This window comes from Cetorhinus maximus, chromosome 25, assembly GCF_964194155.1.
Source record: "Cetorhinus maximus chromosome 25, sCetMax3.hap1.1, whole genome shotgun sequence".
In the NCBI taxonomy this organism is placed as follows: domain Eukaryota; kingdom Metazoa; phylum Chordata; class Chondrichthyes; order Lamniformes; family Cetorhinidae; genus Cetorhinus; species Cetorhinus maximus.
In genome coordinates this window covers 5,580,283-5,592,464 of record NC_135903.1, presented here as the reverse complement: position 1 = coordinate 5,592,464, position 12,182 = coordinate 5,580,283, and the positions used below count along the sequence as shown (strand labels likewise).

Genomic DNA, 12,182 nt, shown 5'->3' with positions numbered 1-12,182 from the left:
AACCTTTCAAAATGGTGGCCCGCAATTCTCTCTTTCATTCTGTGGGGTGTGTGGGCAGGATTAGAAATTGGGCCCGCCGGCCTTGGAGCCTGCCAGTTGTGGAGGCGGGCTTGTTAAAGGCTGACATCTGCGCTCCAGCACTTTGTTGAATGCAATGAAAAAAATAAAAAAGCCTTCCCGCCCTCACACCCCTCGACTCCAAGTAAAAATGTGAGGTCATACATTTAGGGAGGTCAAACTGTTACAGGGAATACACAATAAATGGGAATATACTAAGAGGGGTAGATGAAGTGAGAGATCTTGGCGTACAAGTACACAGGTCCCTGAAGGCAGCAGTTCAAGTAGACAAGGTTGTAAAGAAGGCATATGGAATGCTCTCCTTCATTGGCAGAGGTGTAGAATATAAAAGTAAGGATATAATGTTGGAATTGTATAAAACACTGGTGAGGCCACAACTGGAGTATTGTGTGCAGTTCTGGTCACCACATTACAGGAAGGATGTAATAGCTCTGGAGAGAGTGTAGAGGAGGTTTACAAGAATGTTGCCAGGGTTAGAAAAGTGTAGCTACGAGGAGAGATTGGATAGGTTGGGGTTATTTTCCTTAGAACAAAGAAGGCTGAGAGGTGACTTGACTGAGGTGTACAAAATTATGAGGGGAATAGATAGAGTGGACAGGATAAAATTGTTTCCCCTGGTGGAGAATTCTAGAACCAGGGGACATAGATTCAAGATAAGTGGCAGAAGGTGTAGGGGGGACATGAGGAAGAATTTTTTCACACAGAAGGTAGTGGGTGTCTGGAATTCACTGCCCAAGTTGGTGGTAGATGCAGAAACTCTAGAGGAAGTACTCTTTTAAAAAGTACCTGGATCTGCACCTTAAGTGCTATAAGCTGCAGGGCTATGGGCCGGGTTCAGGAAGATGGGATTAGAAAGGGCACCTGGGTGTCCTCAGGCTGGCATGGACAAGATGGGCCGAATGGCCTCCTTCTGTGCTGTAACTTTTCTAACTTTTCTATGGTTCGATGTCAAGACATTCCTTTGTTAAACTATCAGACTGATGAAGATTGAATCCACAGAGATACGGCAGAAACTATAGGCATCCAGGGCAGGTTGTGCCGATATCTATATATAGATATGTGTCAGTGAATAGGTTACTGTGTGAGATGTGTGAAATTGGGTCACACTTCAACCAGCTGAGATTTGAGGGAAGCCCAGGAAGTGTGCGCATGCAAGCGTTTAAAATCTATTTCATTGTACAGGGGAGTTAGGGGTGAGGCTGGCCCAAGAACCAAAACCAAGACTGAAATGTTTAATTTACAAATGTATTTGTCTGAGAACAGAAACGGGTGCTAGTGGCTCAAGTTCACGCAACTGTAGACCAGAGCCATTAATAATTATTATAGTTCAGCTATGTGCATTCTAATGTATAAATACCAATTGCTTCACCAGAGCTCCAATTGTAGTGTCTGTCTGACCAATGGCTCAATTTTAATACTCATGTTCAAATCCCTCCATGGACCTGCCCCTCCCTATGTCTGTAACCTACTCCAACTCCTCCTTTAACCTCTCAAAAATCTCTGCATTCCTCCAATTCCTTCTGTGCCAGCCCCACATTGACAGCTGTGCCGTTATCTAGTCAGACTTTACCTCAGAGCAATGCAGAGATGACACTAGTTTCTGAATTTCCAGGAACTTTATTTGTAGAGTTTTATATAATACTTAAAATGTCTACTCTCTCATGCTTCTAGCAGCTTCCAGATGCTTCTTGGTGTCTATTAACTTTGCTTTGTCAACACCCAAGCTTAACCAATCAAACACAGTAAGCATAGATCAGTTACCAGACTCACATGATCAAACACAGGGAAGTTGAACCATTGAACACTGCACAGATGCCTAAGCTGCCAATGGGGGGTGGTGGCGGGGGGAGCAGTAGTGAGCATGGGCCATGTATGAATGGCCAGAGCCAGAGCAAAGGAGACTGGGAGTGCAGGAAGATTTTAGGGATGGACAATTGTCTTTAATATCAGCAGCTCTAATAAGACATCTTATCTTAGTCAGTAAAAATGTTGCAAGTTTAGAATTGATTAGGAAGAGCCTGATCTGATCCTTGATTCTTTCTGAGCTAGCTGTTCTCAGCCTAGGAGCAGGTTGCTCTCAGTCTGTTGGAATAAGAGAGAGAGAGAGAAAAAGAGAGAGAAAAAATGTCAATCAGAGTTCCCACATCTGACTGCTGTACAGTGACCCTTGCTGGAATATGCTCCTGCACCTGGGAATGAGACATGCATGGATGAGATATGCAAGAATAAATGTAGGGTAGGGGTCAGGAGGAACAATATTCGGGAGAAGGCCACATGTGATCTTGGGAGTTCTCTGCCCTACAGGTCAGTGGATGCTCAGTTGTCAAGTCATAGAGCCATAGGGTTATTACAGCACAGGAGGAGGCCATTTGGCCCATTGAGCCTATCCTGGTGTATTCAAGGCACGGATTGATACATTTTTGGATGCAATGGAGATTAGGTGGGAAAGTGAGGTTGAGGTAGAAGATCGGTCACAATCTATTTGAGTGGCAGAACAGGCTCGAGGGGCCAATTGGCCTCCTCCTGCATCTATTTCTTAAGTTCTTATGGTGTAATGCCTAACTCTGCTCTCCTCTCTTCTCGTTTTTGTTGTGCTTCATTTCCCAGTTTTCCTTGTCAAATGAATTTGCAGATGATAAGAAGTCGCCCCAAAGCTTGCTCGACGTTACATTGCTGAGAAACGAGAACAGCCGGCTGAGGGAACAACTGGAGCACTTCAGAAATCAGGTTTGTGTTGAATCTCACAAGGCGTGACTGGCATGCAAACCAGTAAACTGAAAACTGAACTGGAACTCCTTTCCTCACAGTCGGTGTCCCCTACGCCACCTGAGCTGCAGCCGTTCAAGAAGGTGGCTCACTACCATCTACTCGGGCAATTAGGGATGGACGATAAATGCTGATCTTGCCAACGATGTCCATGTTCCCTGGGATGACTATTTAAACAAGTATTCACTTCAAGTAGAAGGTGAAGGGAATTTGACTGCTTCTCGCAGATTCAGTACAGTTCTGCGTAGCTAGTCTAATCCCACCTGAGCCTGATAGATTCCCTTACGTACCCCACCAATTAAATGATGATTTTTAATTAATTTTCAGCTTCGAGACAGTAAAGAAAGGGAGGATCACCTGGACGAGGTCATTCAAGCTTACGAGAAAATCCGCTCGGAGAAAGATGACCTACATCAGCAGCTGGAAGAAATGGTATTGTCTCTGATCCAAATTACTGCTGATTTATGGTTTTGATCTCTGGCACTGTCCCATTGTCCCAAAAAGAATTGGTCCTGGTTTAGTAGTTTGGCTGAGGAAATGGATAGAATGATGGATGGACGATTAATACCTTGACTTCCAAAAAGCGTTCGAGAACGTCCTTCCTAATCAGCTGTTAAAAAAATTGAGGTCCCGCGGATTACAGGACAGTTATTATATTTGATAGACGCTGGTTGAAATCATGTAAGTGCTGGTTTATTATTAGTGGCAGATAATTTCATTGGGTGCTTTTTCTCATTCATTCTCGGGACTATGTGCATCACTGGCAAGACTGACATTTATTGCTCACCCCTAACTGCCTGGGTTTGATAAAATTGAGTGACCTGCTGGGCCACTTGAGTGGGCAGTTAAGATTCTCAACCTCTAAGTCAGAAGGGTTGTGGGTTCAAGTCTAGCTCCAGGCTTTGAGCACAAAGATCTAGGGTGACTCTTCATTGCAATACAAAAGGAGTGCTGCAGTGTCAGAGGTGCAGTCTTTCGGATGAGCTCCATTTACCCTCTCAGGTGGATATAAAAGATCCAATGGCACTATTCTAGAGGAGGAATAATGCCCTGGCCAATATTTTTCTCTCAACCAACATCGCAGAAACAGAATATCTGGTCATTGTCACCTTATCGTTTGTGGGAGCTTGCTGTGTACAACTTAGCAACCACAACAGTAACTTCACTTCAAAAAGTACTTCATTGGCTGTAAAGAGCTTTGACACATCCAGAGGTTGTGAAAGGTGCCACATAAATGCAAGTATTCCTTCTTCCCTTCAACCATTGGTGGTGTGGGACTGGAGTCACATTTAGGCCAGATTTGAGAAGGACAGTAGAAGTCCTTCACTAAAGAATGTTCGTGAACCAATTGTGTCTTTACAACTTCATAGTCACTTTTACGGATACTAGTTTTTTAAAAAAGAACTGAATTTAACTACCATGGTGGGATTTGAACTTCTTCTTCTTACCATGTCCACGGACAGTCTATACATGGCCCAGCCAGAACTGGACACATTTTTGCGCCTTGTTGTTGAACTGTCTCTCACTCAGTTATAAATCCAGTTTTTTGAAGGATTGGTCGACTACAAACCTACTGCACTAAAAAGCATGAGGAGTGTTTCTAAGGGCTTTGTATCGGGCCTATTGCCATTCATAATTTTCATTAGTGATCCAATAGAAACTCCTTTACCTAAAGAGGTGTAAAAATGTGGAACAGTTGAGTAACTGGCATGGATACATTTAAAGGAAAGCTAGACAAGCACTTAAGTGAGAATGGAAAAGAGGGTATGCAGATGGGGTGAGGTGAGGAGAGGTGGGAGAAGGCTTGTATGGAGCATAAAGCCCAACATAGGTCAGTTGGATCGAATGGCCAGCTTCTGTACTGTAGACTTGATATAAATATGTAATTGCGGTGGGCATCAGAACCTCTCCCCACCCAAAATCCACAAAGAGAAAACAGTCAAGAGGCCAAACCATATATTTTCTCCTTGCTGCGTCCGGAAGGGAGATCTTGTGGTGCAGTAGGTAGCGTCCCTGCCTCTGAACTAGAAGCTCTAGGTTCAAGTCCCACTCCAGGACTTGATGGCCATGGAAAGTGTGTTGATAATGCAGCCCAAACAAGTTAATTGTTAGCCTGTACATCCTACAACGCACCAATGGAAGGTTGTAAGAGCGAGAGAGTTTCCTGGTCAGCCATGCTTGATGTGGAGTGGCATCCTCCCAACCCCCTTCCCATAGCCTCTGATTGCAACTTAGCAACCTGCTCCTGCAAAAGCGAGCTATGGAAAATAGGTGTAAGCATGTGCTTTGTCTGTCATGTGTGTCTCTAGACATGAGAAGTCTTCTGAGTTTAATCCTGAGGCACCGAGAGCCGAATGTAGTATCAGCACAGAGCAGAGGTTGAATGGGGGAAGTTCCTGGTTTGTTTGACATAGCTTGTCAGGAGGCAGCTCCTTAGTAACTGAGTCATAATGAAGGGGATGCTTCAAGAAGCACCTTCGATTCTTTATCACCTCTGTAAAATAGTGTTTCAGCAGCTGATCCTGGGTTCCCAGGGGCCACATTGGTGGATATCACAGACTCTCACAGCCAATCATTCCTGAGCCTCAAAATGAATGTGCTGAAAATCACAGGCCACGATCCCTGCTGGGAACCTGGAATTGGTCCTAATGTATTGGTAATTCTTCAAAGTGATCTGAAGGGTTTATTTTTGAGTATGTGCAGTGTACAGTTCATAAAACTGCAGTGAGGAAAAATGCCTTTAAACAAAAACAGGGAGTTCTTTTGATTACTGGTTTGGACATCAATAGGGAGAAGTTAAAATTAGCACGGAGAAGAATTGTAAAGGTTGCTGCGGCACTGCACATATTCCTCGGGGGGTGATGTTTGATGAAATGCTGTTAGGATTTAAAGCTCCACCTTGCCAAAAGATGGATGTGCAGAAAGAGTAATACCGGTTCCGATCAGACACATAGCATTGACGGCGGGGACCACTGACAAGCTCAGGTCGCAGGACATGTATTGATGTGGCACCCAGTCCTCACTGTGAATATGTGTCTAAGACCTCAGGGATTGTGAGGTCTGGTGTTGCTGTGGCAACCTGGGCAATTTGTGGGCTGGCATCGGAAAAATTACCAAAACCTGACTCAATAAATGTCCTTCGGGGAAGAGGATCTGTGATCCCTACCTAGTCTGGCCAACATGTGACTCCCCTCCCAATCTAGGTGATTGACCCTTAATGCCCTTTGACATGGCCCAGAAAACCATTCAACTATAAAAAGCAAACTGCAATCATTATTTCTTTTTTTATTCGTTCATGGGATGTGGGCTTCGCTGGCTGGGCCAGTATTTATTGCCCATCCCTAGTTGCCCTTGAGAAGGTGGTGGTGAGCTGCCTTCTTGAACCGCTGTGGTCCATGTGGTGTAGGTACACCCACAGTGCTGTTAGGGAGAGAGTTATAGGACTTTGACCCAGCGACAGTGAAGGAACGGTGATATATTTCCAAGCCAGGATGGTGAGTGACTTGGATGGGAATTTCCAGGTGGTGGTGTTCCCATCTATCTACTGCCTTTGTCCTTCTAGATGGTGGTGGTTGTGCATTTGGAAAGTGCTGTCTAAGGAGCCTTGGTGAATTCCTGCAGTGCATCTTGTAGGTGGTACACACTGCTGTCATTGTGCATCGGTGGTGGAAGAAGTGAATATTTGTGGAAGGGGTGCCAATCAAGTGGGCTGTTTTGCCCTGACAGTGTCAAGCTTCTTGAGTGCTGTGGGGGCTGCACTCATCCAGGCAAGTTGAGAGTATTCCATCACACTGCTGGCTTGTGCCTTGCAGATGGTGGACAGGCTTTGGGGAGTCAGGAGGTGAGTTATTCGTTACAGGATTTCTAGCCTCTGACCTGCTGTTGTGGCCACAGTATTTATTCAGGTTCCCAACTCTGGTTGGACATATTCCTGGAGGATTCATCACATGACCTCCTGCCTCCAAGCACCCAGCCCGCACCCACACTGCTTGCCCAACATATCCATTATTATGGCATGCCGCCTACCTCCACCAGTCAGAAAGTGAGTAAATTCTCTACTACTTGATTGGTTGATGCCTGACTGTCAGTCAAAAAGCCTTTCCTCCCCACATCTAATACCTCTATAATTAATAAACAGAAGTGTTCAAAGAAAGTGCTTCTAAAAACACAATTTTCGAATTTCTCTCTGATTTTTCTCTCAGGTTGCGAGCAGCACTGTCTGGAATCATATGGTCATAGAATGGTTACAGCACAGAAGGAGGCCATTTGGCCCTTCATCTCCATGCTGGCTCTCTGCCAGCGCTACTCGGCTCATTCCACTCCCCCCCACCTTTTCCCAGCAGCCTTGAAATTTTTTTCCCCCCTCTTCAGCTAATTACCCAGTTCCCTATTGAAAACCACGATTGAACCTGCCTCCACCACGCTTTCAGGCAGCGCATTCCAGACCCTAACCATTCGCTGCCTAAAAACGTTTTCCCTCTTTAACTCCCTCATTAACGCCTGTGGCCTCCAGGCCAATCCTGGAGGACTGGCAGCCCTAATGATCAATAAATGTGGCCTTTTGCAATCATCAATAAAGGTTGCTAAGGGATAAATAGTGCTGCATTTTATGTTGTACAGAACATGCTTGAAAAGTACATTGCAGGATAGTCGACATCTGATAAGGTGAAGAGTTGGGGGGGTTGCAGATTAATATATTATGTTCAAAAGATGGAAAAGTTCAAGCTTTTCCTTTTTTTAAAATTCAATTTGATTTACAACACTCTCAGTTTTTCTTCTTGGCTTTAGTCCACGATAGAAGCATACGTGAGAATTCTTTTCCTCTAGTAGGTCTATTTTTAGCAGCTGATGCTGGAGGGGTTTTGGGACAAATTGTTTCAGAGCATCGAGCGTATATCCTGCCAGCCCAATGCAGGCTGGGATTTGAAGCTAACCTGCTTTAAAGATTAAGCCTCGTGGTTCCTGACTATTCCCTCTCAGAGAAACTGATGTCGGGCGATCCACGGCCGATAGAACAGGAATTTTTTCAGAAAGGGTTTAGAAATGGGGTCTCTGGTACGTTGCACCTCACATCAAAGTGATTTTTTTTTTGGGATGTTACAGCTCTCACTCAGGCCTTTTGGATGGCTCCCCCTGCACTACGGATCTGTGCACGCATGACAGTGCTCTGACTATAGCTACCAGCAGTGATTTCCTTTGAGACTGCACAGCCTACAGTGCAGGGGAAAATGCTAGAAATGGAAAGCCAGTGGGGAGTAAAAGGGTTGTGACCTCCGAGGTACACCCAGCTCCCAGTGCGAGGCAAACTTTACCTTGTTTCAGCCGCAGCTCAGTTGCACATCGGAATCACAAGGTTCAAGGTTCTAGTCCCACCCCAGGGCTTGAGCAGAAAAATTAAGACTGACACTCTGGTGCAGTACTGAGGGAGCACTGCACTGTCAGAGGTGCTGACTTTCGGATGGGATGTTAAACCGAGGCCCCATTTACTTGTTCGGGTGGATGTAAAAAATCCCGTGACGCTATTTCAAAGAAGGGCAGAGGCGTTACCTCTGGTACCCTGGCCAATATTTATCCCTCAGTCGACATCACAAAAACACAGATTATCTGGTCATTATCACATTGCCGTTTGTAAGAGTTTGCTGTGCACAAATTGGCTGCTGTGTTTCCCACATTACAACAGTGACTACACTTCAAAAGCACTTAATTGGCTGTCAGGTGCTTTGAGATGTCCAGTGGTCGTGAAGAGTGCTCCATAAATGCAATTCTTTATTTTCCATTTTTAAGATACAGGGCAGAATTTTCTGCCTGTCGGGCGGGCGGGCCCGACCCGATCTCCGGCGGGTGGGGAGCCAATCCCCGCCGGAGAAGCAGGGGCACCGCCATTTTACGTGGGCGGGCCAATTAAGGCCTGCCCAGCATGATGTCCGGCAGGAACCCCCTATGCAGGCCGGGGGGGGGGAATTCCCTAAAAGCGAGAGTGCGCTCTTTCACACATGCGCACGAAAGTGCGCACATCCCCCTGAGGCTAAGTGCTGCCTCAGGGAGATTGCTGACAGTTTTAAAAATGTTAAAAATAGAAAAAAAAAATCCTTAACTTGTCCCCCTCATGAGATGGGACATGTTCATAATTTACACTAAAACTTTATTAAACTTTTTAAATCCCTACATGAAACCTCATCCCGCCGCTAGTTTTTTCTATTGCCCGCTGGGGCTCCTGGCCGACCCGCCAACCTTCAGGTTGGACAGGCAGGTCCTTTAATTGTTTCAATGATCCTGTCAATGGTCTCAATTGGCCAGTGACAGGTCGGCAGGCCCGCAGCTGATTTCGCTGTGCCCCCGCCTTCCTGAAGATTTAAATGGGGCGCGGTGACGTCGGGGGTTCTGCCCAACGTCATCCTGCGTCATTTTACCCATCGGCGAGTGGGCCCCGCCCCCTGCTTGCCAACGGCAAAATTCAGCCCACAGCTTTGGCATGTTAAATGGGATATAGTTTCCTTGCAATGGTCGAGAATCCATGAAAGGCATGTTGCACCTTTTAGAGCACACTCTTGAGTTCCCATGAGTAAACAGAAAGGATTTATGTTTATCAAGTGCCTTTCATGTCATCCCAGATGTTTTACAACCAACAAATTACTTTGGAAGTGTAACCATTGTTGTAACGTAACAAATGCAGTAGCCAATTTCTGCACAGCAAGATCCCACAAACAGCAATATGATAATAATCGGATCGTCTATTTTTAGGGATGTTAGCTGAATAATAAATATTGGTCAGGGAACCAGGGAGAACTCCCCTGCCTTTTCCATAAATAGTGCTTTGGGATTGTTTACATCCACCTGAGACGGCAGATGAGGCCTGGGTTTAATTTATCATCCCAAGCCTGCAATCTCTGTGACCAAGAAGGACCTGGGCAGTGGGTGCATGGGTTCCCTTCAAGTCACACATCGCCTGACATGGGCATTTATCATTGTTCCTTCAGTGTAACCTGGGCCATGGTCCTGGAGCTCACTACCTAACAACACTTCAGCACATGGACAGCAGTGGTTCCAGAAGGAGGCCCATCACCTAGAACTTCAAGGGTAACTAGAGATGTGTAATAAATTTTGGCCTTGCCAGCGACACCCATATCAGGAATGAATTTTTAAAAATGCAGGAAGGGCATTCGCTGAGACAAGCTTCTTGGAGGGCTGCCAGTATCAATGGAACTAACTCTGCAAAAGCTCAGTAGAGGAGGAGGAGGGTGAATGGTGAAATTCAGGTTAACAACATAAAGCAAAATAGTGTTTAATCCAGTCAGCCAGGAAGACTTCCCATGCCTAGGGACGCAGGAGCCGGACAATTGACACACACTTTAGTTTCCCTTGGCTTGTTTTTCCTGGAACAGGTCACCAGCCTGAGGCTATAGCTTAAAGGACACCAGTCCACATCAAGCATGGCTGACCAGGAATCTCTCACTTTTAACTGCCTACCACAGGCACGTTGGAAGGATCTGCAGGTTGACAATCAACCTATCTGATCCCATAATGAACACACCTTTCATGTCCATCGAGCCCTGGAGCGGGACTCGAACCAGGGGCTTCTGGCTCAGAGGCAGGGACACCGCCCACTGCACCACAAGACCTCCTCTCAGCTAAGAAGCCAGTACCTTCAACTGAGACCAATCGTTTCCCTGTCACTGATCTGTAACTTTATTTTTCTCCCCACAGACGGTCCTGGCCGAGGATCATGTTGCCACGATTCGGAGTTTGGAACAGGCCCTGAGGCTGAGGGACAGTTCAGTTCAGATGCTCAATGACCAGCTCCAGGCGAAAAACGAGCAAATTATACAGCTGAGCCCGACGCGTGGATGCCATTATGGTATTGTGCCACTGTCTCCTTGTACATAAAGCACCCGATAGGTCCCAGGGACATGATAGGCATGTGTGAGGAACAATCTTCATCGAATAACAGCCCACGTTAAAAGGCAGCAAAGCACTAACTGGCAGAGCCTAGGTGCTTGATATCTTGAAGGATGAACAGGCAGGGTCTCTTCTCCTGTAGAGAGAAATTCTGAGAGGTGACTTAATAGAGGTGTTTAAATTTAGGAAGGATTTTGATAGAGTAAACACAGAGAGGGTACCTGTTCTTGTGGGGAAGAGCAAAACTAGAGGCCATCAATATAAGATGTTAATGGTATGTTAGTTATATTGTTAGGATATACAGGTGAAGGGCATTGTTTAATTAAGTACTTTAAGCACACATAAAAAGGAGATAGCTGGGACACTGGGTGTGGGAGGAGAGCTGTGAGACTGAACAAAGAAAATAAACTCTCTTGATAAAGATAAGCCCTGTGTGTTGGTTTTGGCTTCTCCAACTGGCTTGGATCCTGTTAACATAAGATAGTCATCAAGAAATCCAATTGGGAATTCAGAAGAAATCTTGTACCCAGAGAGTGATGAGAATGTGGAACGTGCTATGACAGGAAGTTAAAGAAAAAAACTTACACTTATAAAATGCTTTTCACGAACACTGGACATCTCAAAGTGCTTTACAGCCAATGAAACACATATGAAGTGTAGTCACTGATGTAATGTAGAAAATGTGGCAGCCAAATTGGGCACAGCAAACTCCCACAAGTAGCAATGTGATAATGACCAGATAATCTGTTTTTGTGACGTTAATTGAGGGATAGATATTGGCCATGGATAACTCCTCTGCTCTTCAAAACAGCATCATGGGATCTTTTATATCCACCCAAGTAGGCAGATAGGCCTTTGGTTTAAGGTCTCATCTGAAAGACAGCACCTTTAACAATGTAACACCCCTACAGTATTACACTGGGCTGTTAGCCTTGATTTTTTTTTATGCTGAAGCCCTGGAATAGAACCTTGTGGCTCAGAGCTGAGATGTATCATACCAAGGAATTCAAGGGGAAATTGATAAGCATGTGTAGGAAAATAGAGGTTAATGCTGATAGAGTGAAATGGGGAGGAATGAGAGATGGTTGAGTGGGACGTAAACCGCTGCGTGGGCTGGTTAGCCTGAATGGCCTCTTTCTGTGCCTTTGTGTCTCTATATTAACCTGTGATCTCCGATGTCTTGGAACAAACACCAGAGCACACATCATGCTGTACAATAATTGTTCAGTATTTTTCCATTTTCAATATGGGGGGGTGAGGAGCATGTGAGCAGATTCATGCCTGCCCATGAGCTGAACTACCTGCTCATGTAGAGGGTGACTGCTAGCACCGAGAGGTTGGGCTGAATGGTGCGGTTCTAAGTTGCAACTTACGATTAAACTGAGAAACAACTTTGGGGTTTCATTTATTGTATTGTGCATTTTTTAACAAGGGTGGTCGGT

At 45.4% G+C, this 12,182-nt stretch overlaps 1 protein-coding gene across 2 annotated transcripts in view; it reads left to right on the top strand.

The window, feature by feature from the left end:
• tbkbp1 (TBK1 binding protein 1) overlaps nt 1–12,182 on the top strand; it is a 135,230-nt gene that overhangs the window by 29,819 nt on the left and 93,229 nt on the right. For both annotated transcript variants that reach the window (XM_078529331.1, XM_078529332.1), the window contains exons 3-5: nt 2,686–2,805; nt 3,172–3,276; nt 10,549–10,699. In XM_078529331.1, the coding sequence (XP_078385457.1) occupies nt 2,686–2,805; nt 3,172–3,276; nt 10,549–10,699 (376 nt within the window). The remainder of the gene's footprint in view (nt 1–2,685; nt 2,806–3,171; nt 3,277–10,548; nt 10,700–12,182) is intronic.